At 44.4% G+C, this 26,782-nt stretch overlaps 2 protein-coding genes across 2 annotated transcripts in view; one reads left to right on the plus strand and one right to left on the minus strand.

The window, feature by feature from the left end:
* The window catches only part of ARL1 (ADP ribosylation factor like GTPase 1), a 7,218-nt gene extending 4,887 nt beyond the window's left edge, over positions 1 to 2,331 (plus strand). The window contains exons 4-6 of the mRNA XM_019514993.1: positions 148 to 259; positions 998 to 1,176; positions 1,966 to 2,331. Coding sequence (XP_019370538.1) covers positions 148 to 259; positions 998 to 1,176; positions 1,966 to 1,996 — 322 coding nt within the window. The 3' untranslated portion in view covers positions 1,997 to 2,331. The remainder of the gene's footprint in view (positions 1 to 147; positions 260 to 997; positions 1,177 to 1,965) is intronic.
* An 822-nt stretch (positions 2,332 to 3,153) lies between these two features.
* Positions 3,154 to 26,782, minus strand: part of UTP20 (UTP20, small subunit processome component) — a 102,807-nt gene continuing 79,178 nt past the window's right edge. Inside the window, exons 46-62 of the mRNA XM_019514992.1 lie at positions 26,082 to 26,248; positions 24,540 to 24,681; positions 24,214 to 24,330; positions 21,076 to 21,246; positions 20,070 to 20,198; positions 19,365 to 19,475; positions 16,801 to 16,880; positions 15,090 to 15,159; positions 13,734 to 13,916; positions 12,255 to 12,386; positions 10,177 to 10,309; positions 8,823 to 9,019; positions 8,353 to 8,424; positions 6,399 to 6,668; positions 5,107 to 5,233; positions 3,901 to 4,046; positions 3,154 to 3,787 (exon numbers count right to left, since the gene is read on the minus strand). Coding sequence (XP_019370537.1) covers positions 3,632 to 3,787; positions 3,901 to 4,046; positions 5,107 to 5,233; positions 6,399 to 6,668; positions 8,353 to 8,424; positions 8,823 to 9,019; positions 10,177 to 10,309; positions 12,255 to 12,386; positions 13,734 to 13,916; positions 15,090 to 15,159; positions 16,801 to 16,880; positions 19,365 to 19,475; positions 20,070 to 20,198; positions 21,076 to 21,246; positions 24,214 to 24,330; positions 24,540 to 24,681; positions 26,082 to 26,248 — 2,403 coding nt within the window. The 3' untranslated portion in view covers positions 3,154 to 3,631. The remainder of the gene's footprint in view (positions 3,788 to 3,900; positions 4,047 to 5,106; positions 5,234 to 6,398; positions 6,669 to 8,352; positions 8,425 to 8,822; positions 9,020 to 10,176; positions 10,310 to 12,254; positions 12,387 to 13,733; positions 13,917 to 15,089; positions 15,160 to 16,800; positions 16,881 to 19,364; positions 19,476 to 20,069; positions 20,199 to 21,075; positions 21,247 to 24,213; positions 24,331 to 24,539; positions 24,682 to 26,081; positions 26,249 to 26,782) is intronic.

The raw sequence follows: 26,782 nt of genomic DNA on the forward strand, positions 1-26,782 counted from the left end.
CCTAGGGTCACTTTGCTGGGAGAAAACTGTGTCTATCCCTGGGTAAAGTGGGTTTTTCAAGTTATGGCCTAAGCACCAAAAAAATTTCAGGTTACCTCGGTGTAAACGTGAATGACACCCCCTCCCCTTCTTTTCCCCCCACACTAGGCCATATTGGCGATGTTACTACTCCAATACAGATGCAGTCATTTATGTAGTAGACAGCTGTGATCGAGACAGAATTGGCATTTCAAAATCGGAACTTGTTGCTATGTTGGAGGTAAGGAATAAAAAAAGGGATGCTCTTTATATAATTAAAGTAAGAGCTATTGTTTGAGGCAAGATTTGTAATCTAAAACAACCAGTGCATATCTGGTCTTGGAATCAAGTTGTGATTTCCTCATTTATACTCTCTGAACAACCCCTTGCCAAGTTTTCGGTTGTGGGTGTTCTGCAATGAACTTAAATTCTCTATTCCTTGCATCTTACCATGTTGCCAGGTCTGACAAGCCTGTGTATGACCAACAGGTTTGAATATAGTAATCTGTTTAATAGAATGCCTGGCTACTAAAAGGTTTCACCACTCAGGGCTGACTGCCAGACTTGCATTTAATTAGAACATTACTTCACAAGCAAGGATGATGGAATTGGGTTTTAGTTAGGTAAGCTTTTGTTGTAAATCTTTAAATCCATGCATAAACTTTGTTATAATTTATAGGGAAAATAAAACATACTGTAAGCAGTCTCTAGTTACAAAACTGATCCAAGCAGTATTACGTAGGCAGTAAAGTGAGTCTACATCAAATTTTAATTGTAGCTTTATTTGTAAGCCCCAATCTGTCTTCTGAAGGGATTCCGTAAAGCAAATCAATGAAACTGAAAAAAACAATACCTGGTCACTTTAGTCATTACATAAGTTTTTGCTGCATTAAAACACAACTGCGTGTTTGTTTTAACCCTCTTCACGGGGCGGCAGGGTGTGGGGAAGTCCAGTGACTTATCTGAGTTTCTGTTTTAGGAAGAAGAGCTGAAGAAAGCCATTTTAGTGGTGTTTGCAAACAAACAGGACATGGAACAGGCCATGACTCCTACAGAAATGGCAAACTCGCTTGGCCTACCAGCTTTGAAGGACCGAAAATGGCAGATCTTCAAGACTTCTGCAACCAAAGGCACCGGGCTTGATGAGGCCATGGAATGGTAAGGAGCTCTTTCTGTCCAAAATAAAGTTAGTGATCAAGTCTTTCCTGTTAATGCTAAAACTGTGGATTCCTGAAAGGGAAATGTGCATTTGTCAAGTATGCAAATATACTTGAGGACAAGATGAGTGACTAGACAACTGGGAATTATGACTTAAAAGGAAAGATTGAATGACTTGGAACTACTTAGTCTGGAGAAGAAAAGACTTGATTAGTCTTCAAACACCTGAAGATAGTTATAAAGAGGATGATGGTTAGATTATTCTCTGTGGCTGCAGGGGACATTTTTGCTGGATATTAGGAAGCTCATTCAAGTGGCTGAACATTGGAGCAGGCTACCTAGAGAGGCTGCTAAATCTTATCTTTGGAAGATTTTCAAGAGCAGGTTGTCCAGCATGATTTACAGGGGGGGCGGGGAGGGTGTTCCTGCCTTTTGGGCAAGAGTTGGACTAGATGATCTCTTGAGGTCCCTGGCCAGACCTCTTATTTTGTGATCTCTTCAATCTCTTCTTTCCAGAGTTGAATTTGAAAAATAGATGTCTGACATTATGCTGTCAACTTGTAACTTGTTTCAAACCTACTCTTGTTCTATTCACAGGATGTTAATGGGAATGAAAGATCTTAAAAAGTTTCTTAGCTTCAGTAGCTGACTCAGTGTTAATAAACAAATCTTCCATATTTTTTTGATGCTTTTAGTTAAAGACACAATAGCTAAGGCCTTCTGAATACAAAAGGGGCTGGAATTGCACAGGAGTAAGTGCCACTAATAAACTGAACTTTTTCTCCACAGGCTGGTGGAGACCTTGAAGAGCAGACAGTAAGCAGACTTTTGACCAATAACATTCAGTTACATCCAGCATCCCTCTTTCTGCAGTCAAGCAAGTTTAATGCCACAGCTGTTGTAAATAGGACTGACTGAATCTGACTTCTGTAAAAAGTGGATAACTTATCTTGAATTGCAAACATACACTGAACAAACTGAATGTCTGTGTACATTATATACTGCATTGTCTTGCTTTCCTTTGTTTTAAAGGTATGTACTTATGTTAATTTGTATGGAAGGGAATTGGAAATATTTGCTGGAGTTTTTCTATTGTTTTGAATTCTAGTGGCTATCTTATTCATGTAATAACACTAATAAAATTTTGAACTGTCACTAGGGTAGCCTAGATTTCTCTGTTGTGTATATTTCCCCCCTCGATGCCTGTGAGATTTGAGGTTAATTATGATTATAGCCAATACACTGCTGTTAGTTTTCTACTTGAAGGCTCTCTTTTCATCAATTCTGAGGCTAGGAATGAAAACTGTGTGTATAATAAGGGAGTTTCCTACATTTAACATACCTACTTATTTGTTCTATACCTGAAATAGATTTAGAGTATCTGGCACAGGTAGCCAAATGACCAGAGTAGTTCAGTCCATATTTCTGTCACTTCTTTGCACCACTTCAGCCTGGGGGAATGGTAGAAGTACTTTCTTCCTTCTTCCCCAGCCACTCAATAATACTGCACCCTCATACAAAGAACTGGAAACAGGTTTGACAACATTCTAACTACACAGCCACATACAGCTAATGTTGGTTTAAAGCATACCAAAAGGTGTCTTGCCCATACCCTCCATTGAAGGTTTTGTCTAATCCACCAGTGCCTCTGAGAAGCACTATAGGAGGAGCAGAAGACAACTGTTTGTTAGTTTTCTTACCAGCATTCCCCCTCACTTACCCAAGAAGCTGTGGGGCCAGGCTACAGCCAAGCAAAACCAAGTTACTACTTCTGCCATATGGTATGTTGGAACAAGACTATCAAGTAATCTCTCTGGGTAGTTCTGCTTGGTACTCCACATCCTTGAACCAGAGACACAAATCCCCCCACCTTTTATTCCCTGGTGTGGTTTTAGAGTTCACATATCTTAGGCTACTGAATAAGTTTAGGCCCTGGGGCTTTAAACATTGCTTGACACAAAATGAAACAAACATACATGAATTCCAGTGTGCTTGCAGCACATTTTAATTAAAAAATCCATGGTATTAGTACATTAAACTGTACTCAAATCCATTTCATAGTTTATTAATGCACAGCAAACCAAAGGGTTTGAATGGACTAATTAAAAATCAGTCCAGGCTATAGCTCACTTTTTTTAAGGGAGGAAAGCTCAATAAATGGCTCTATGTAAGACCTGAGGTGATTATACACGTGCCAACAGACCTTAAAATTACAAATAAATACATCTTTAAAAATAGTATCATCAGTTATGTTTGAGGAAATTATGTTCAGCTACTGATATCTTGCTGCAACAACAGTTTTTGGTGTTGGAAATTTCCAGAGTCCTAGCACTTAAGTAAGAAGTCCTCATGAGTACACACTACTGCGGTCCCTTGGTGTGATTTACAGGCTCAAGCTACCTATTAAATATATACTCCAGATATCTTGAGTAGGCTTGTTGGGAGAAAACTGCCTTCATTCTACCATTGCCAAGTCTTTCAGTGCATGACTCCTTGGTTTCTTAGCCTTGTATCCAGGCCTCAAGAACTCTATTTTTCTCTTCTTTGCCTCTATTTTATTTTTGTGTTTCTTCAGCTTCTTCCTGGCAGCAATGTCAGGGTTTGCTACAGTCTAAATAAAAAAGGAAATAAAAAATTACCTTAAAAATGCAGTTCCCCAAGTCTGTCTCCTCATGCTTGTTAACTATTTCTTAAGCTGCAAATGAGTAGGAAACAAAACCTTACCTGCAAAGCCCTCTGTTTTTTCCTGATTGCCCTTTTCTGATTGGCCTGTTTCTGCACAGAAGCAAAGGCAAGCGAAAATGTCTCCAGACCAACTAATTTCTTAAGCAGTTCTATAATTTCCTGTGAAAGATTCTTCAGCGTTGGATCTGATCAACCAAACAGAAAACATACTCCAATTAGTCCTCACACTTCCTCAGCAAATCCAGCTGGTATGTTAGTGATTTCATTCCAGTTGCACCAACACACAAAACAAAGATAATTGAGATAATTGTTGTCCCTACAATTAATTCTCCACAATATAAAACATAGCTGTTGAGGTCAATTCAGTACTGCAAGTCACGACTTTCCTGAAGAGACACTGGTGTATTGACTTCACAACTAATGCAGTGGGCCAGAAATGATGGAGTTAATTCAGGGAGGAGACAAAGCTAACTACACTGTGTGTGGCAGGTAGGAAATGTCAGTAGGGTTTACTCCTTCCTATCTAACTTATCTAGCCTCAGCTCCATGTGCTAAATATGCCGCCTCAGTCAAGCCTCAGCACTATGTGCATGTGACAGGGGCCATACAGGCCCGGGCACTGAATATGCCCCTTCTGGGCCCCGTGTCTTAATTTAGCAGTGTGTACATGTTGGGGGAGCTGAGGAAACTGTGTCAAGAAAATACTTTTAAAACCAGGTCATTGGGGTGACTTCAGAGCACCCTGACCAAATTACCTCAGACTTGTACTAACTCTACCCCAGGCCCTATACCAGCAGAACAGTTTTTAGGGCATGCTGCCCCTTTGACTGTGAGTTCAGAGTGCTTTAAAAAATGCAATCAGTTTTGTAAAGAAACTACTGCAACTTTAATTAGGGCTCACTACCCTCAACCATGCTTTGTTCTTCCTTGACACCAGTGTTGTACCTCCCAGTCAATGCAAGTCACTACACTGACTCCTCCTGGTCAAGCTTTACACTCTTTCCTTTAAGACCCTCCTCCATATCTGCCCTTGTCCTTTTCTGGGTCATCAACTTCACTTCCACCCTGCCAACAGGATGCGATCCTTATCTGAGAGACATGTTGGGTATATGCTAATTGGTTATAATTCACTGAATAATAGCAGGTATCTGAAGAGTCAAGATACAAGGCAGGGTATGTGTTGGGGCTCTCTCCCAATAGCATAAAGCAGAAATCTGTCATCCTCTTAACACAGAAACAGTGTACCTTGCTCAGCATATGTGCTGCTCAGCTCTCTGTGCAATGGTGTGATGATTGTTGGAAGATATGACTTGATCCTGTCTTTTCCCAGATCCATTGCTACAGCTCCAAGGAACTTTAAGATGCAAGTTCTCTGAAAATACAAACATACTGGATACAGAGACTGGAAGGAAACACTCATTTTACTGCTCCAAAGAGATATTCCATGCACTTCAACACTAGATGAGCACGGGCCTCTTTCAGACTCTCAGTAAATAATTTATATAGTCTAGTTAGGAGAAAGGGCCGAGTAACCATTTTACAGTCTCACTGCTGCTCAGCTGAGCAGCCCCCGCTTCATAGCTATGTGCTATAGTTACATTAGGCTGTTCACTATTTACACTCAGGTCACAGTCACATGAATGGAGAGGTAAAGCTCAAGGCATAAACATGGGGCAAACTGCCCTGTGGCAGCTGCGCACAAATAAGCAAGCTGGGCATTGAAATGCATTGACAAAACATGTGGAAACTGCTTTTTCCAGGATGATATCTGCTAGTGTTGGGTTTCTAGAGACTCATGTGTCCATTGTGCATTTGAAGAACAACTCGACTGACAGCCCACTCTGCCCATCACCTTGGAAGACTAAGGATTAGCAGACCCTGTGGCCTTCTGCATAGAAGCAGCAGAAGACAAGGCAATGTATTTTCAGGGTATTTCTTGCTTGCTTCCTCTTCAGTTCTGTGCTCTGGAAGGCTCAGTCCCTCTCACATCCACCTTTCTCATCCTTTCCCCCTCAGCAAGCACAATCCCTCCATTAGAAAGCTCTGCGTTCCCCTGCCTGCCATGTATCAATTGCCATTCCTCCCTGTCCCAGGGCTGGTTCTTCCTCACCTTCAGCTTGATGCAATTAATCTTCTCTTGATTCTTCAGCCCCCAGAAGATGCATCTACATTAGTGTTTTAGGTTGAGTCAGGCCATGCAGCCACTACAAACACATGTCCCAAGACAAGCACACGTCTCATGTTAAAGAAACACGGACTGTCCAGACTGGTGTGTGCCAATACACCAGCTAATTCACTCAAGTTCAGAACTAATGCAGACAGAGTGAAGGTCCAGAGGGACACATTGCAAAGACAGAACCTTGCTTACACCTCCTAAGAATTCCTACCTTTCATCTCTCAGCAACTACAAACTTCTCTGCTTCCTGACAGCCACCCCTAATTATTTTCCTTGGAGTTAAAGGCAACAATGCACAGCCTTCCTCACGGTGTAGTATCTTGAGTCCAAGGAGTGAGAGAACAATGCAATTCTTACTTACCTTTAAAGGGCTTTTAGGGGAGTACGCTGCTTCTCGCTTTGCCATTAGGGAGAGCTTTTTCATCACCCATAACAGTGTGGCTGGCCTGCTTTTCTCTTCTGCTTCTTCACTGTCCTTCTCTTCCTGAGCTGGAGCTTCCTCACCTTCAGCCTCAGAAGCATCCTGTGCTCCTGTTTCACAATGCATTTCATCTTTGCTCTCCTCATCCTTCTCTGAGTCAGGGGCCAGAAGATAGAGAACTTTGGCCACAAACAGCAAATTCTTTATAACCTTCAAAGTTAAAAAGACCAGTTAGTCATAGCAGTTCCCTGAGACACCAAAACCAACCCCGAGGTATCAAGGAATTGGGTGTCTGCTTCACCAGCAAGTTTTAAAGTTCATACAGCTTGAGGGGATGTGACTGACTCAGACCATTGCACAAGACAGAGTTATTCTATGGTTCACTCAGCACATACATCTGACTTTAGGCCCTATTAAAAGCCTGCTGAAGGGAGTCTTTCCCTTAGCTTCAATGGGCTTTGGCAAGACAATGACATCAAGGCCAAGCAGCTGAAGCAGTAGGTAGCAGCATGTAGCAGAGTTAGCTCCCCACCTTTTCAGAGGCTGCAGCATGCCCCGATGCCAAGGATGCTATCTATGGCTGTCCCGCAACTTCCCTAGATAGTGACCATCATCCACAGGGGTGGTAGAAAAGCCCTTGATTTCCCTGTGATATTCTTGCTGGTCCCTCTGCCAGGGGACCCCCATGCACCCTGCCCTACCATGACCTGAGACTGGCAATAAAGGGGTAATGACTACATTTCATCTCAAACCAGTTTCCAGTTGAAATCTGAGCACCAGACTATGCCTCTGACTCATGTCAACTGCAGAAGTGTAAGCTCACAAGTGAACAGCCAGGCCACAACTCTCTACCATGCAAAGTGGGGAGGAGAGATAGGTATGGAGAATCATTTGTGGCTGTGACAGAACTCTGCTGCCTCTGCATGCTAGAGCTACCCAGGACAGTGGGAGGTGGCCTTGCAGGAACCTGTCATGGCAAAAACATACCGCCTCCCCTCTGCATTGTGCCTTGCTTTGCTCTGGCTCTGAACCTGGTGGTAGCTGGCAAAAGATGTAGCAATGCCACTTCTGGCAGCTTGACAGAATTAGTGAGTTCCCAGCACAGAAAGGATTCACCGGGAGCCATCTCTGGGACACCCTGAGGCCATCTGCTAACCTCAGCAGAACATAGAACCTGCCCTGGACTTTGTTTGAACATGCTCAAATACAAGATGAGAAGTTTTCCCCTGTTCAGCATGGGGGGAAAAGCACCTTGTCTTGGATACAAGTTGGGGGGGGGGTGCAGAGTCAGAGCCACAGCAGCTGCTTGCCCTCTTCAGCCTCTGCCCCCTCCAACCCCTTGCTGTCAGGCATGGCTCCAGCTCCATTCACTCCCAGGGCACAAAGCCCATGGAAACTCTGTGCCCTGCCTGCAATTCCACGTGCTCTGTGCTTGGGAGGAAATGAACCTGGAGCCACATCTAACAGTAAGGGCTGGAGAAGGCGGCAGAGACTGTGGGGAGCAGGCGGCAGGGGGTGTAGGCACTGCGGTGGGGGTGGACTGGCTGCAGGGGGAAGATATGGGGGTTGAGGTGGGGGCACAGGGCAAGGGTCTACCTGAACCACCACAACCCCACCTGCCCCGCCTTCCACTACTGTAGCACTGGGGGGTACACATTTAAAACAACCCTCCAATAATTAAATTTTACACCTGGAAAATTATAACACACTTACAAATTTCAATATATAGAATCTAATTGGGGGGCGGGTGTTGTCTTAAATTCAAAGTGATTTTGGATACGGGTAAATACAGCATTCACAATTAACTTTCACTGGTGTGAGGCACTAGCTGGACATTCTGCTTTATGCCCAAGTCATGGGCTTCGAGCATGCCCATATGAGGGCTGACTCCTACCTGTTCCCCAAGGGACTGATCCAGAAATTTGGACTGCAGCTGGTGGCAGAACGCTAAGGCGAGTTCCTTCATCTGCAGAGAGAAAGAGGCAGTACATTTATAAAGGGGGCATCACACAGGGTGCCACATAACTCCAGGGATTTACTTTTCAGTACGACAGGGAACGCCTCCTGAAGGCAAACAGGAGGCAAGCACCCAGCTAGAAGTTACTTCTGACAGTGCTCAGCACTCCTGCTCAGAGATGTCCTTCACAACATCCCTGGGGTCTTTGAGCAGATCTGGGTAAACACCCTCAATGCCTATGAGTGAAGCCTGCTCAGGTGTGTGAAATGACTGGGGGTCAGCACCTATACAGTAAAAAGGAGCCAGCCGGCCAGGCAGTTACCACTGATCTGCATCCCTGCCACCAGAAACCCCACCCAGACACTGGCCTGACAGGGAGCAGAAGGCATTAGCGGCAGCATCCCAACCTTTTTGTCCAGCTCATCTGTGAGGAAGGTGGATGCTGATGGCTCTGACATGGCACTTCTCTTCTTTCCTGCCTTTCCCTCCTTCCATTTGCTGACAAGTTTTTCTGGCTTGTGAGAAGCGAACAACAAACCAAAAATCTGAGCAGCAGTCAGCCACACCCAGCTGTGAGGATACCGCAAATGGGACTGGACATGGCCTTTGGGAACAGGGAAAAGGAAAGTCATTGTAACAAATGCTAATACAACTGTTTGGGTATAAGGGGAAACCTAAGCAAGTACCCCAGCCATGCAGTGCACGTACAGTGCACAGATATAGGGGGACTGCAGTTACTACAGCCCATTCTACAGTCAGGGCTATTGTATGCTGTGCTGGTTCTGCATTCAGTCCAGCCACGAACCCATAAGCACCTAATAGCCTCCACCATGCTACCACCATGTTCCCAAACATGCCACATCTGGTAGTCTTAAGTGGTGCACATGGTTCATTACTGTTCACTAACTTTTTGTGAGCTGTAAAGGTGTCAGTCATTTTCAGTGGACAGGTTATAAAGTCCTATCACAATTGGAAACCTTACAGACAGGCTCAGCCAAAACACTCATAACTGCCCTAGAATGGAAAGTCAGTTGTCCTCATACTGCTAGAACTAGTACCTCTCATCAGGCACAGATGTAAACTACAGGAAAACATGCGTGGCCTCTGCCCACCCACAGGGCTTCTGTTTCCTGAAAAATTTCAGGACCTCCAGCTTTGTCATCTCTTACGTTTAACAGCTGTGTTATTTTTGAAGGGTACATTAGATCAGATGCAGGTCCTCTGCTACCACCAAGCAAGCATATATCCTGCACACAAAGCAGCAAGCTGAACTTCTTAGTGCACCATGTATGGCCCCATCAGTTCTAAGAAATTCTAAATTCTATAAATTGTATGCTATTCTAAATTGTACTATGTGACCTTCCACAATAGCCCTAGTGCTGGATCACGTCATATCACTGGCTGTTTACTGGCTGGCTGTTTCATCAAGAGAACCTGATATTTCTAGGAGAAATGAAAGCTTGAAGAGGATGCAACTACAGCCAAACACTTACCAGTTTGAATCCACTTGCTCTTTAGTTTTCCAAAACACTTCCCAGCAACCTGAGCAGGAAGCCATATTGCTTTGTCAGACTACCTAACCTTTTTTCTGTTAGCATCTTTTCTATGCATTTTCTATTATTATTGCTATAAATTGGAGATCCAGTGACAGCGTGCAAACCTTATTTGACCAATCTTGGACAGTTACATTTGGGACTTCATACATTTGTGATATCCCAAAATTCTTCCTTCTAATAGAGCAGTAGATAATTTTGTACTTACACCAGATATTGCTCAAAATCTCATTATGATTGGTTAACTCAATAATGTTGCATTCCTTGATTAGCTTTGTTATCAAAATAAGAAAACTGAACAGCAGTCTATCTGCAGCCTTTTCTTCAGCCTCTTCAGATATCTAAGAAGAAATGTAAATCAGCACAGTTACAATGACTGATCTGGATTGAACATGATGATTTTCACAGCATACATCTGACTCTTACGTGAAATCTCTCATACTGTCCTCTTATTGACATTAAGGAACTGACAGGTTTATTGTATATTTAGTACACAGGCAACAACTGCATTAAAATATTTCCTTTGCAAAACATGCATCTTTGTAGAAGATTATTACATCAGTCATCTCTATTACTTACAAGCAATATATCACTTAGGTTCTAATGATTAAAATCAAACCTAATTCTTAGGATTTATCTGTATCAGATGCAAAACACTGATGTTATTATAGGGAGGCAACATAAATTGAATTTTAGTAAGCTGCCTCCTTAGCTTGATCAAGGCTCCAGCTATCAGCTTGACTGATATAAATAGTCAGCCTGCTTATCTACATAAGCATCAGGGGTATGTCATAGCACATAGCAGTGATCTGAGTGTCATCAACAATGGCAGCATAATGGCAACTTCATCAACAGTCATCTCACATCACCCAGGTCTTCCTAGGTCTCTCTTATCTTGTTCAGAGTTTTGCTCTTCCATATTAATTAAATTATTGGCAGCTTCCAATAACCTGTGACCAAGATCTTACAGTGATCACAGGTTGACTGGAATCAAAAGAAGTGGTGTTATTTGAAGCCAAATCATCACATGCACTAAAGAGATTTTCCGCAACTGAACAAAAGGACCTGAACCAAAAGTTTTAATGTATTCTATAGTTTTGACTAAAGGCCATTCCCTAGTAGCATATTTCTGACCTTTGTGCATACACAGGAACTTTGGGTTGTTGCCCCCAGTTAAAAGGACATTAACTTAGTAGCCTCTTTTAAATAAATGGATTTTGAGCCATGTCATGCTATGGCCTGTTTCCCACCATTGTTTTATACTCTTACAACTCAACTTTCATTTGTTCAAATAGATGTTTTCTCTCTCTTATTTCTGTAGGAAAAAGCTGCATGATTAGGCAAAGTTGACTGACCATCCACCACCAGCTATCAAACATAAGAGTCCACAAGCTAAAAGAGTATATAGCGTCACTCATATCTTTTCAATTACCATTCTTTTCCAAATGATTTTTTGTTACCTCAGGACAAATGCAGGCCCTACTCTAACAAGTATCCAATAGGAAATGCAGATATCACAATGAGCAACAGCGACAAACTTGCAGTGGAGATTGATGTATGAAGACATGAGGGCTATAGTAACAGTCATGAGGTTACTCAGAATGGCTGTTTAGAAAGCGACAGTTCTCTTAACATATGTGCCAATAGGATCTGCTGAGACATGGGGCGTACTGGTGCAGTATGCCGAAACACAACATTGTCTTGTATTGTATAGACATACCCCTGCTGCCCCCAACGTTAGCTGTGACTGAGCACATGAGGGGGTTTCATTTACAGACAGAAATGTGATTTTAAATTGATGTTGTTATCAATTAAGACAGCGATTCTCAACCAGAGTGTCTGGGCGCCATAGAGTGCCATCAAATCCTTTGAAGGGTGCTCTGAGGCATGAAGAGATAAGCAGACAAATGAAGACTCAGGCTTGTCCCTGCCTAAAGAATCCCTTCACCCCCAGGGCCCAGCCCTCTGTGAGGAGGTAAGCACTGTAATATCTGATTTAGTCTTCTAAATTGGGTATCACAATTCACAAAAGTTATGGAGGGGGGGCCTTGAGTCCAATGGAGGGGTATTTCAAATCCAAAAAGTTTGAGAACCACTGCCTTAAGAAGTAGTGCATATGGCCCGTTTTTCTCATCAGGCCTTCTGCTCAACAAACAGCATTCAAAAATTCCAGCTATCCCAAATTTAATCTTTGATCGTTCCCTTTTATTCTTCTCCCACACCAGGGTTTTCCCTTGACAAAACCTTGTTTCCCCCAAAAGTTGCATTCCTTGTAGAACAACTTACATCGTCAAATTTCAAAGGGTCAATTTCTTTTTCGATCAGTGGGAGAACAACTCCAAGTCGTCTTTGAAATTCCACCCCCTCGGCTTCCACAAACAAGCCACAGGCCTGGGCAGCTAACCTCTTGTGTGAACTCTGCCAATGGAAAGGACAACAGGATAATCATAATTTGTAAAAGTCACTATTCTTCATATATAAAACTGTCAACGCTGTAGTAAAGTCCAAGGCATAGGGTAGAACAGACAACACTTTCAAATCACTCATTATTTTGGGTTTTACCCAAACGAGGATACCTCAGAAGGTAACTGAATTCTGGAATTCCTCAGAAAATGAAGCTCCTTCACAGCTAACTCCAGCTGGGAACTAAGACATGTCCCTAGTCACTTCTAAAAACCTAGACTCACAACCTGAAGTTGAACATTTGAGGTTGTCGGCTCTCAGCATGAGAACTACACAATTCTCAGAGATCCTGAATTCTGATGGTACTGCACAGGGGCGCTTCGTTTGCTTGGTTAGCTTTTACAAGTCTAAGGTCTAACATTTTAGATGGAGGAGTGCAAATACATACATTTTATTTGCATTGGTTGAATGGGAACAAATCCCAAAGTCCTCAGAAGTGCAATCCATGGAACTACGTAAGTCAGAACTGCAGGCCCCAAAGTATTTAACTGCTACACTCTATTAGCTAGAGGAGAAACTAAGTGGAAATGAACCAAAAAGTTCTGTAATCAGACAGCTATTAGTATCAAAACAACTCTAAGGCTTTTGTTCAAACATTGTCCCAGAAATATTTAAACTTTGGGCAAAAGCTAAAGAAACAGTAATGTTTTATACCAGGGGTTTTCAACTTTTTTGCATCATTGTACACCCCCCGGCAGCTGGACATGGAACAGTGTACCCCCAGCTGCCAAGCGAGTCGGGGGGCAAGCAGCCGGACGCAGAGTGGCAGTAGCCACTGCATGCGAGCTTCCCCGCCCCTCCCCTGACCAGGTGGGTGGCACCCGCACAACAGCGCAGGATGCTGCATTGCAGCACTCCATCCCCATCTGCCCATGCATACCCCCTAGGGTTGTCTCAAGTACCCCCAGGGGTACACTTACCCCTGGCTGACAACCCCTGTTCTATATAAAAAGGTGAACTTTCAGAAAGCTATGAGCATTTAAAGATAAAGGTGGCTCTAGTGGAAGCCGATTTGTAACTTTAACCATGACAGCGAATGCCTGCTTGCACTGTTCAATCTTTGTGAGAAGGCATGTCTATCACTTCCTTCTTTCCTTGCCAGGGAGGACTGCACTTAAAAACAGAACTTTAAAAAACTATATTGCTAGGACAATTATGTTCCTCAGTCTCCTCCCCCTCACCAGCAACTCAATGTACATTGAACATGGCACCTAATTTAGCATGTTTATACACATCTCAATTGCTTCAATTCTGATCTCCCAGGGAGAAAAGCCCCATGTGGTAAGTGCAGGGCGGCAATACCTTCTCACTGTTAAACCACGTGGTAACTAGTGAAAACATCAGGTCTCGTTTTGTTGAGTTTATCTTGCTGAGAAGAGACTTTCCTGCTATGGCTGCCATTTTCTTGCATTTTGCAGAGTCATCATTTATCATCATCATGCAAAGAGGAACAAAAAATAACCCACAGTATATGTGTAGTAATCCCTAGAAAGAAACACAAAACAATCAATCTACTCAGCGATTTCCAAACGGATTGTGACAATAAAGGGACTTTAACCTTACAGTACATATAAACAATGGTATCCCTCAAACAAGTTAGTGTTGCCCCACAATGACACAGACACTGGTCCAGTTTTTGGGGCACTACACCAGGATTTTGGAGACTTGATTGTTCTATCACAGACTATCTGTATAACCTTGGACAAGTCACTAATGCCCAGATACTCAAAACCTTTATAGGTACCTACTGAAATCAGCTTCACACCTAAATACCTTTCATGATCTGGGCCTTAGTTCCTCCATGCTTATAATTCTCCATCTGTGCAATGGAAATATATCGGCACTTCCCTAGCTTAAAGAGGTGTGAGCCAATATACACTAAAGTTGATGAAACTCTTAGATACTGTAAAAATAGGAGCCATTAAGTATGACTAATAGATGGAAATACAAGGGGGGTGTGTGCGTGCACGCGTGTGTGCATGTGTGTGATTTTCCCATTAAAAATCCTCTTTCCAGCATGGCTAAAAAAACCCCAACATGAGGTTGAAGGTTATAGGCCAAATCATCTAAGAGATGAAGAGCCTCTCAAAATGTGAGGGAGGTGATTCTACAGAGAAATTCCTGAAAAACCCCAGCTTTACAAAAGCCAATTTGAGTTTTATCTTTCTTTTCTGAAAAACAATATTCCCAAAGAAAAGGGTTAGAACAATAAATCAGACTTTTAAACAGATGAATTTTAGCTTCCACCTTAATCTTCAAGAAGCTATTGCTGTTCCATTATCCAGTGGTTCTGCTGCATCTGCATGTAAATGCCCATTCTGCTATGTTTCGTTTATGCTCTTTTAGCATCTCTCGCTAACCAACCACTTCCAAGTCCATACAGGTTCTAGAGCATGGAATGATATTTTATTTTTAAAAATGACTAAACCTCACATGGAATCACTGAAAGACAAGTGTGAATCTCTGACGCATCATTTCTTTCATGCTTTGCAAAGCCGAACCAACACTAATTCTTTGACATGACTAAACAGCCTGTTCTAGCTAGGAAAATGTGAACTGCAAAATGTATGTGGTTCTAACCAATCTGCAAACCATGTTGCTGGGTCCAGCTGAAAAGCACTGATATTTTTTGATGATTCTAACTAAGACCTAGGTTACCTGAGGGAACATTTCAAAGAGGTATGCAATCATCTCCAACGCAGACTCTCTTCCAGTCTCATAATCATAACTATGGAAAAAAAATTAACAAGCAGGAGTGGGTTAGTAACCTCAACAATATGCTGGAAATTCACAACAACGAAGAAACTCAAACTGTTGGTAAATATACATGCCAAACACCTTGGTACAAGCAGGACACTTGGGAACTTAGTTGTGGGCAGAAGGAATAAGCAAGTAGCCTGCCCACTGATCTGCCCCTCCCAAATACTTGGGCAGAAGGGGGAAGGGGCAGGCCTCTGGCTCCATTGTCTCACCTCACTTTAATAGTCAACAAAGCTGAAATAACAAGGCAGGCACTAGAATTATGGTGTGCTGCTGCACACCATGAGCAAATCAGCATCTCCTGGAAGAAAGAGGAATTGTGCCCAGAGAGGAGGCTCTCAGAAGGCTCTCTGCCTCTCTCTAGGTTGAAGGTGGTGATTGAAGTCACAGCCTAGCCCACTGTCATTGGTTAGGCATGAAATATATATGCTTCCCCTTGTCTATCCTAGGCTTCTTCAAATTCGGGGCTGCTCTGTGGCTGTGTGTGCCACCCCAGGCAGTGTTGGCTGCTGCTACCCGTCTGCAGCTCGTGCACTGGGCAGCCCAGAGGCAGCAGTGGCAAACACTGCCCAGTGCAGCAAGTGGTGGGGCTGCAGCTGCTGCTGCCGTGAAGCAGCCCCAACAGGTGAGCCCAGAGCTGGCATGGGGCCCAGGCTGGCAGTGGGGGCAGGTTACAAGCTGGTGCGGAGCATGGGGGGGGAAAAGCAGCCCCTCACCTGCCCCGTACCCAGAGCCCCGTGCTGCAGTCGCTCGCAGCCCACCTGGGGCTGCTTGTGCCTGCTCAAAATAAAATGAGGGCGGGGGTACATGGCAGGATGCCCTGCTTGTGCCCTTTGCCCCCCAGCCCTGCTGCCCCTTGCCCCTCACCAAAAGCCCCTGCCCCCCAGCCCAGGCTCTGTAGCTGTCAGCAGCTACCCAGAAACATCTGTTGCCTCTCCGCCCCGGCCCCTGCCTGTGCCTGCTCGGGACAGCCGCGTGCGGGCTGTGAGCGGCTGGAGCAGGGAGCGCTGGCCACAGGGCAGGGGAGGGGCCGCTTTTCCCCGCACTCAGCACCAGGTCGTTCCCTGCCGTGGAGCAGGGTGTCGGGGCTGTGCGCTGCTCCCCACCTGCACTGTGGGGCTGGGGGGGTACTGGGAGTGAGCAGGTGCACAAGGCCCACACCAGTGTCCTGGGGCCAGCACCGGTGGGGCCCAGAGCAGCGTGGAAGGGGTACAGGGTCCCAGCCAGCTGGCAGGGGCTCTATGGAGCCAGGCCAGCTCCCTCCTCTCCCTGCTGGTGCAGCCCAACCCAGCCCCACAGACCCCTGCCAGCCTGCGCCCTTTAGGCCCCACTGGAGCTGGCCCTGAGACACTTGTCCCAAGATGGTGACCAAGGGGCGAGGCACCTGTCAAGCGGCAGGGCTACCCAAGTGGCCCTCGTCAGCCTGCCAAAACTGGGTAAGCGGCCCTCTTCCTGAAATAATTACCCGCCCCTGATCTAGATGTTACTCTTATGAATAGATGCTACTTGTGAGTTGCATCACCGAAATCAATGAAAATACCTGCAGGAGGAAAGGTCTGCAGTACCAATTATTTCTAGAAGGCACACACAACAATAACTACACACTCACTTAAGCTGAGCGAATATGTACTCCAGATTAGGCCTCAGCTTGTCACCAAGGGGGTAGTCAAGAATGTATTTCAGGTAAATCTGAAAAGAAAATATAGGAGGGTTACCAGAAATTGTGGACATGATCAGGAAAATAGTTAGGGAGCTGGGGTGCATGACTTATGAGGAGAGGCTGAGGGAACTGGTCTTATTTAGCCTGGGAAAAAGAAGACTGAAGGGCGATTTAATAACAGCCTTCAACTACCTGAAGGGGGGTTCCAAAGAGGATGGAGCTGGACTGTTCTCTGTGGTGGGAGATAACAGAACCAGGAACAATGGTTTCAAATTGTAGAAAGAGACATTTAGGTTAGATACTAAGAAGAACTTTCTCCCTAAGAGGGTAGTAAAACAGTGGAACAGGTTACCCAGGGAGGTGGTAGAATTTCCATCCTCAGAGGTTTTTAAGACCCAGCTAGACAAAAGCTTGGATGGGATGATATAGCTGGGAGTGGGATTAGATAACCTCTTGAGGTCTCTTTCAACCCTAATTTTCTACGATTCTATGATCAGTTGTTCCTGAAAACCTGCAGAGGGTTTCTCTAACGGTGTCAGTTAAGGGTGCATTTTTTTCTCCATACTTCTCACTGACATAGCTATGTCAGCAAAACCTAGTAGTGCAAGGCTGAACCTCTGTGCACAGGGGTTGACTTGCACCAAGAACAGAGTGGGGAGACGGGCACAAAGAAACACTACAGATGGAGCCCTGGCCAGAGCTTCAGCACAGAAATAAGCAGATGGAGAGTTGCTGGGTAATGGGGTCACTCCTGTTGAATGGAAACAAAATCACAGATTTTGGAAGCCAGATGGGACAGTCACAGTCATCCAACATGAAGTTCTGCAGAACATAAGTCACAAAGCTGCACCCAGTTATTTTTGTCTCAAGTTCACTGCATCTGTATGAGTCTCAGCACATGGTTTAGAAACTCCTCCTATCTTGCCACACACATCTGAAGTGACATAAAACCCATTTCGTAATCCAAGGGTGGCCAAACTGTGGAATCATCCCACAAGTGGCACAGGTAGCCTCTGTGTCTGGGGAGGGGAAGGCAGCAGTGGCAGATACAGCAAGTGCAAAAAACAGCAGTGGACAGAGCAGGGAGCAGAAAGCAGAGGAAAGGGATCAGAGTACCATTCAGGGAGAGTAGTGGAGCTAGCTGGTGGCACACCTGCCGAAAAGGTTGGTCCCCCACTGTTGTAAACTGGTCAAGAGCTGCACTTTCTTCCCTAGTTAACACTACCTGCTATTAGTCTAAATTTACAAAGACTGCTGTAGGTGTTATGCAAATAAAAACATGCAACTTGTCAGCCTGGATGCAAATTCTTTCTTAAGGAACTATTTTAATTGCCTGAAAGCTAAATGCAGGAGACCAGACATGTGCTTTCCAATGTAGCAGATTTTTTGGTCATGGCCTGATGCTCCAGGGACTCCAGAAAGGGGAAAGAGGATTTTTTTTCGACTTCTGTTTCTCATTTTTAGCCCTACCTCTGAAACCAAGCTCCTCCAACGATTGCTGGCGAGTTCTGCCCTGTTAAATGCAACTCCCTTTTCCCAAACACACATGTAGACCCTTTCTACCTATTGCCAAGAGCTACCAGTTTGCTTAGAATTCAATCTGCACCTACTATAAGATCTCTCTCAGCAAAGCGGGTAAATCCAGCAAAGCATTTAACTCAGCAAAGCATTTAAATCCATACAGTACTATTTTTAAGGCCTGCAGGTAAATCCATCCCAGGACTTCAAGCTAAGCATGTTCTTGAAAGATCCTGATTCAGCAGAATAGTATCTTCTTCCTTATAAGACAGTTCATGTTACCATAAATGCGAGAGGAAGGATCAAACAAAGCAATGGGAATAACAGAGATAGAAATATTGATGTTGCTGACTTTCAAAAGGAGATAAAATAAATTAGTGGTTAGAATGTAGAATGGAGATGGGGAGCACAAAAGATCCCAGCATGCTAGAGGATGCCATGCAATCACATTAAAAAGACTGGAAATTCAAAACTGTTAAAAGGAGCCACTTTCCCAACAGTATATTATTAGGCAATGAAACTCAATGATCACTATCAGTCACTGAGACAAGAGAATTTAGAAAGATTCTAAAAGGGTTTGTACATTTCCAGCAACAAGGCTATGCACAGTTATAATAGTCATTGCTAACAGAATCTGCAAGGGGAGCTCTCTTGCAAGCTCTGGGGCTCAAATGAATCCTGAACTACTAGAAATCCAGGTAATCCTCAACATAGGAGTGGATAATTCCACTCCTGCCAGACACAGGGCTCTTTAATCCTTTCTCTGTGGAATCTCGTGCTGATCCCCAATAAAGTCAGGAGACTGGACAGCCTGGACCACAGGTCTGCTCTTGTCTAGCAATGCCTACATTCCCCTGACAGCTCAGTTCAGACAGAGCATTAGGAGAGTTGTGGCTCTTACTTATGTGTACCAACAGTCACAAAATGCACCCTGTTAGCATGGTTTGAATAAACTAGGATGTGAAGCTTAAGGAAAGGAACTGCCTTGTACAAACCTGTCTGCACTGGACTCGCACTGGCTCACCCTGCCCCGTCACAGCAAGCTTGGCAACCTTCTGCATGACAGCATCAATCTCAGGAACAATCAGCTTCCTGGATACAATAGCCTTAAAAAGAGTGAAAGGACAACCGGAGTCATTGTCATTCTGATGGCATATTGACAGGTACCGCACAGTAAATTCAGGCCAAAAACTCTGGTGCTATCCTAACACTGGCCTTTGCATTCCTCTCCACCTTTCCAAAGAAGGGAACTTGTCCAGACAATTCTGATTTTGCTGGAAGACCCAAGGCATGGGCCAGTGTAAGCTTCCTCTTCATTAAAGGGAGGAGGGTGTTGAATCTTTAACAAAAGAATCCATATCCCAAATGTCAGTCAGTCAGTGAAGTGAATAAATGTTAACAAAATGACCACCCAAAACAATATTAAGCAGTGACTAAAACCGTTCCCAAATACCCAATTATCTTGTGATTTCCTCACTTCACTTGCCCTGTGGTCATCTTTCAGCTGAGAGAGAACTAGAATATCTAAAATGTCAAACAAACTTTTCAGTCTGTAAGGGCATCTTAACAAGACCAAAGGTGTTCTGTAACCTTTCACTTGATTGGCAGTCTTGCCGATTTTAGCAGCAAGTAGAAAAGGAAAGCACTTTCATTTCTATAGTTGATAACATCTAAGCCACTCACTCACTCCACAGCATTACCTTTAAAAGACCGAAGGCGGTGGCTTGACGTGAGGAATCATAGATGTCTTCTTCAGCATACCCAAGCAACACCTGTAGTTGTTTGTCCGTTATGTGACTTTTCGTATTCCTCACAAGTATAGTCACACACTACAAATTAAAACTGGATGTTGTAATGGGGATGTACCAGCACAATCCATAAGATCAGTTCATACTTCAGTTCCATGATACAGTTCACAGCAAATCATACTCTTCCTGAAACCTGAAATGTAACCTTGTAGGAAGCCTAATTTGTTTTGTACTGTTAGTGCTTTAATATATGATAAACTATAATTCTGGAGCGTACAGCTAGCCTTGGTTGCATAAGGAGTAATCATTGCTAAGTCTACAGCTAGCAAGTTAAGATCAAAAAACCTAATCATGTTTGAACATTGAATGCATGTGCCTATACATGCAACAAATACAGACGCCTCAATTTAATGAGCCTGATCACATGCATAATGGCTTATGGCTGTATTGATAGAAAAATTCCTCCACATTTCTCTTCAGTACAATTCACTTTATAACTCTGTTCTAGGGTGACATTAATTCTGAAATGCTTTTTACCAGTATATTTGCCAGAAGGACACTACACAAGATGATTACCGTAACTGTTATTAATTTTCCTCTTCCCTAGGCTCATTCCAGCTATAGGTTTTAATGCATTTCAACTGGAAAACAAACTTAAAAAGTGAAAAAGTTCACTTTTTCCTTAAAAAGTGAAAGAGATGGTGGTGATGACATGCTACTCCAGGAAGATATAAATAGCTAGAAAATGTGCTTCTGTAAACACTTCAGTACCAGAGACATGTGATCAGTAGAATTGCTTAAAGTTTCCACTGAAAAACAGCCAGACAGATTTTTTTTTACCTCCCTATGATCCTAACCCAACAGCTGGAGCTCCAGGACTGGACTGCAATTCTTAGGGTCCTATTGCTGTACAGTTCTGATTTCTCAAGAGTATGTGATCTTTTTCGGTTCAACTTACTTTGAAACAGTTCACGACCAAATGAAAGTTCTGGCCCTTGGCTGCTCCTGCCTTGGCAAAGTCTTTCAGCAGAAGGAATAGCTGCTTGGTGAGCTGCTCCAGGTTCTTTTCAATAGATGGCAAAGGGAACTTTAAAATCCACACAAAAGACTGCAGAGCACCAGTGATCACCTGGGGGAGGAGCAAAAGAACCAAACACAGGTTTATCAGGCTTTAAAGAGCAGTGCTTTTTGGACTATAATTGCAAGCACACAGCAGTGAAGAGAGTGGACCTATCAACAGCCACAACAAGTAAGTAGCCAGTAATTTCTGGAGCCCATGAAATTCTCTCGCTATCTATCAATCACCTACATCTGGTCCAAGACATAGTACCTCTCAACAAACAGCAACAGTACAGTCCTCAGCCTTCATGAGATTGTTTTTCTAGAGAAGGGATGAGTTAATAGTTTAGATTTTTTGATTATGCCAGCAATCCACAAGGAGAGCACTGGAGAATGCTAACCCTCTCACCCAAGATCTCAGCAGGGACCTGGACAAAGTTATCAGAGGCACAAGGGCAGGCCCTTGACTCCCAAAGCTACTTGTCTCTGGCTGTAAGTGAGCCAAGACCTTTTACAGACAGTGAAATATTATTTGCAGTGGTTTAGTTTATTTGTAATCCACCAGAAGGTTGAGAACATTTGCTCACAGTGTCTAGCACAGTAGGGGACCCAGGGCTTCTAGGCACTACCAATAACGAAAATAAATTTGAGAGTACAACTTGGTGCAGCCTTACAAAAGCTTGGACACTGTGTGCTGTGTCCATCTGTCTGTCCATCTGTTCCCCATATCACCACAATCTTAGCACTGAACACCTCACAGTCTTTCATGGTATTTAACCGCACAACCTTGACATATCTTAAAAAGGACCTGATTTTTCAGAGGGCAGGTGCTCACCACTTTCTGAAAAACAAGTTCCTTTGAGGTGCACATCAAGTTAGTCTCCTGAAATCACAATTCATATGAAAAATCATGAGCCTAGTGTTTTCCAGCAAATAAGTTAGTCCATCAGATGCCTTTGTTGCAATGCAGAATACTCAAGCAGACCCCACACTCCAGAACATAATGGTTTCTCCATGCAGAGGGAGAACCTTGTCTGGTAGCACAGTAGTCACTGGGAGAGCACACTGCTGAATGAGTAGGCACCAACAATTAAACTATTGCCTGTGCTGTGCACTGCCACATGAGAAAAGCAACCGTTGCTCTCACTAAGTGTAGAACTGGTCCAATGCCAAGCACAAATGGGATGATCTGTTCACTAGGAAACCACTCCTGACTCTAATGTTAAAAAAGAAAAGGGGAACTTGTCCAATGGGGCTTGATCATGCAAAGTACTGAACAGCTCCTTTGCACAGTAAGGTCTTCTATGAAGCACCACATATGAAGTCAACAGAGTGCTCCATTAACATCATATTAGAGTAGTGCAAAGGGATGATGACTGATCCCTTAGTACTAGAGATGCACCGATACATCAGTCCATATCATATCGGCACCGATAAAAGGAAAATTGACATTACTGGCAATCAGCTTTTATTTGGCTGGCGTGGCCAATAATGTTGCTGATAAATGCCATGTGCATACACGCAGCCACAAGTGCAGCCTGGCAGCTTGGAGAGCAGTGTCTGGCCAGTAAGTCTGTGGGGGGAAAGGGCAGGGGGGGACAGATCGAGGCACTGAGGGAGGGAGTGGGGCTGGGCCAGGTGCTGCCCAGCGAGAGCAGGGCGCAGGATGGAGCTGTGGGTCATCCAGGGGGTGTGGGGTGGGCAGCTCCTGCCACTCGCGCCCCCCCCAGGGGAGGCACTGGTAGCATGTGCCTCCTGGATCTGTGTGCGAGGCAAGGGTAGGCTGGTGGCCAGGGGCTGCACCAGCCTCTTCCCAACAGGAGGGGAGGGCTATGGCAAATTTTGGGGTGGTGCAGCCCCCACAGCTCCCCTCCCAGTGCTGCCACCCCCCACCCCACTACCGCCCAGCCTCCACACTGGGAAGAGGCTGGTGCAGCCTGCAGTAGCAGCCCACCCTTGCCCTGCACACAGATCCAGGGGACACATGCCCCCTGTGTCTCCCCTTGGGGTGCATGCAGCAGCAGGAGCTGCCTCCCCAGATAAGCTGCGGCTCTATCCTATGTCTTGCCACGGCTGGGCAGCGCCTGCTCTTGCCCCACTCTCTGCCTCATCGTGGGGGCTTTGATCTGCCCCCCACACCTCTTCCCTTTCCCCCTCAACAGACTTACCAGACAGATGCTGCTCTCCAAGCTGCTGGGCTGTATCTCAGCAATCAGGTCAGTAATCGGCCAATATGGCTCATTAATAATTGGCCATTAGTATCAGCTCAAGAAAACCTTTATCAGTGCATACCTGCTTAGTACTGGAAACCCACAATATTATTACTATACATTGCAAAGAAAGGGACAGAGGTGAGAGATTGATGGGGCTGACAAAGGAGAAACCAAGAAAAGGGATTAGGAAAAACCTAAGGAGCATTCTGAGGGTGGCACAGCAGTGCCAACTAGAACTGGAGCAAAAGCAAGTTTCTTTTCTTCCAAGTTACTTGGAAACTAAAGCCAAAACAAATTCAAATTTAAAAGATAAGCTTTTTTGTTCCCACAGTGAGGAAAACTGTTTGAACCAGTGATAAGACAAGATGCCTGAAGCCACTGTAGATTTTCCAACTCTTGATTTATTACAATAAAGAGTGGAAGCATTTCTAGAAGATATGCTTTAGCCTCATGTGAGTTCTTGGGTTCAATGTAGAAGTAACTCCATGAAGTTTAATGGTTTAATGGACATAAAAAAGTAGACCAAATGGCCCCTTCCACTCTTAAGCTTTCTATGCAAACGAATGCCGAGATGTCTAACAGCATCCACATGGTAAGAACTGCTCACTATTCGTTTTGGCCATGATTGAATTAGAAAGTCAAAGGCATAACATTATTTCACAGGTTATGAACCTCTTAAGATATCACCCCCTAATAATCAGTCTTATTTAAGAAATACAGTATGAACACTAGAGGTCTTTCACTTAACCGTGAGGGAACTCCTGAGATCTGTGATGCTGAAACAGTGCTCAGTAGAAGAGGCAGTACAGAGCTTAGAAGTGTACCTTCACATCCCTGGACTGTAGGCAGTTTATCAGCAGCTGAACAAAAGGATCCAGCATTTCTAAAACGCGCTCCTCTGAAGAATTAATTTTGGATCTCTTCAGACTCATGTGCAGCAGCTAGTGTAGAGAATACACATTGTAGTAAGGACAGCACTTACAATACTTACATGGGCTAAATAAAAACAACTTTTTTCAAGACACAGTAAAATAATGCAGCACCACAGGAAAAGCCTTTAACAAAGGAAATTGCTCCTTGCAACTTTTTCAAGGCACATCACTAAAGTCAATGAAGTTGCATCAGTGTTCACATATGGGAAAAATCTCACCCGGAGTCCTGAGTCAACCAAGATATACATGTTAGTCTTGCTGCTAACAGGTGCTTTCTGTCCTCCTCGACTTGGAGTAGGTGGGAGGAGCAGGCAGCTTTCTGGTTGCAGACGAGGATCTGAAGGAGGTGCAGCTTTAGTTCTGCAAATCGTCATGAAGCAAAAGTTATTTAGACACTGACCCCCATCAGAGACTTGCTACTGGCAGCAAGCGCATTTCTCTCCATCTACAGCTGATAGGTAAGCACTGCAGGCAGCAAATCCAGGCAGGTGCAACCAAAAAAATGGCTCAATGAAAAAAGCCTGACTCACAATTTTACTTATCTGGGGACTAACAGGTTAGTTTTTCAAGTCCTGCTTCCATGCTTTTCTCACACATTAGTCAATTCTCAAACTCCTATGAAAGGGCCACCTCAGTGCCAATTTATATATTTTTTAAAACTCTGCAAGCTTAAAGACACTTCAACTTCCAAACCTCTTCCATAATTATTACATCTTCTTCTCACATAAAAACTGACCTTTCACTGTATTTGAGAAAAATGTAGCTACAGTGGAAAATAGAAGGGAAGCGAAATATAGAACTGCAGCAGTAATGACACCACAATCAGACATCCCTCCCAAAGTTCATTTTCTTTCTCTACTGAAGGCTCCCAGCAGGACAGCAGAGCGTGTCTAAGACATACACTCCTGAGCAAGGTCTGTTTCAATCAACTCCTAACCACTGGCATTTGCAGGCTTTGACAGCTCTGCTTTCAGAGTATGGATGGGACGTGTTCATAGCCAAGGTGAAGTGTAAATATAAGGCTGTAAGAAGCATGGTGGGGAAGCTCTAATACAGGGGCTGGCAAACTTTAAGACATGGACCAGAACTATCCAGCTCCTGTCTGGCAAAGGGCAGGTGACTTTTGCAGTGCATCAGTGGCAGGGTCTGTGAGGTGGGAGGGATCAAGGAAGGCAAGGGAAGGAGGGGCTTTCCTTGTGTCCCCACCAAAGCCACACAAGTGGGAGCTGTGTGCTCCATTGCTGCTTCTCCCAGCTCCCCAGTCCCTAGCTCCAGTGCAAGTCCAATTTCCAGCCAGACCACAACTGAGCCAGGTCCAGGCTGAGTAGGGGAGCACGCGTGGATAAGCCAAAGCAATGTGGAAGCAGCTTCTGGCTCTCTAGCTCTGGTGTACCTCCATGCTGCTATTGTTTCTCCCAGCACCCCTGTTCCTGGGCTGCAGTATGAGCACAGCTTCTGCCCAGAAGGGAACTGTGGCATGGACACAACTTCCAGCTGCTATACCTCTTTGCTGCTCAGACCCAGTGTGGGCAGGGGCACAGTCAAATCCCTGCAGCTCTGTGAGCTGGATGCAGTGGATCTGCAGGCTAGATTCAGCCTGCAGGCCATATGTTGCCAACCCCTGCTCTAATATATTGGGGAAGACAAATCTGACAGTCATTTCAAGTGCAAAAATCTCAAGGAATTACCACCCCCCCACACCTTGGAATTGCAAACCAGCAAACACCAAGCTATAAATTATGTCATTTTCTCTAACTTACTTTGCCTTTTCAGTTAACAGAGGCAGATTTTCACTGATCAGGCCATGGCTGAGCAGGAGAACAGATTCTGCATTCATTTCCGGATTCAGAATTAATCCTGCCATAATGCGACGCAATGTTTCATTCACCTTGCGGGATATCTTCAGGCTCGTGGTATTCTCTAAGATCTACAGGTCACAAACAGAAGTCATAGGGAGCTGTAACACATACAGGCAGCTGTCTCTGTCGGGAGTATTTAGGAATTACAAGGATGGCCAAAGCAGTCTCTCTCATTTCTATTGTCTCCCTGACGATCCCAGTTCTCAAGACTGCAGCACAAGTAGGATCCTGCTGCCTCCCATGTACAGAGAGGTTCCTTCATCTTCTCCCTGCTCTTCACCACTTCACTTTGTGCACTGCCAAGAATCCAATGTTACCGTGAAATACCAGAGCTCACAACTGCACGTGACTCCACTCCTGCCAGAGTTTTGTGGGGTAACAGCATTTACCTGATCAGAACCCTGCTCAAGTTACTGGGACTCCACATGGGTGAACACTTCTACAAATACGGAGATGTAGAAAGCTTCTGCAGGGCCCCACTCATATAGAGCCACTTGCAGGACAGAGACTCTTACCAGTTCCAGTAAAAGTGATGTAACAAGAGATAGAAAACACCTGTAAAGAGGATGCCATTTTTTTTTTTTTTTTTTTTTTTTTTTTTT

This window comes from Gavialis gangeticus, unplaced genomic scaffold (assembly GCF_001723915.1).
Source record: "Gavialis gangeticus isolate Ggan-Ray unplaced genomic scaffold, GavGan_comp1, whole genome shotgun sequence".
NCBI classification, from domain to species: Eukaryota; Metazoa; Chordata; order Crocodylia; family Gavialidae; genus Gavialis; species Gavialis gangeticus.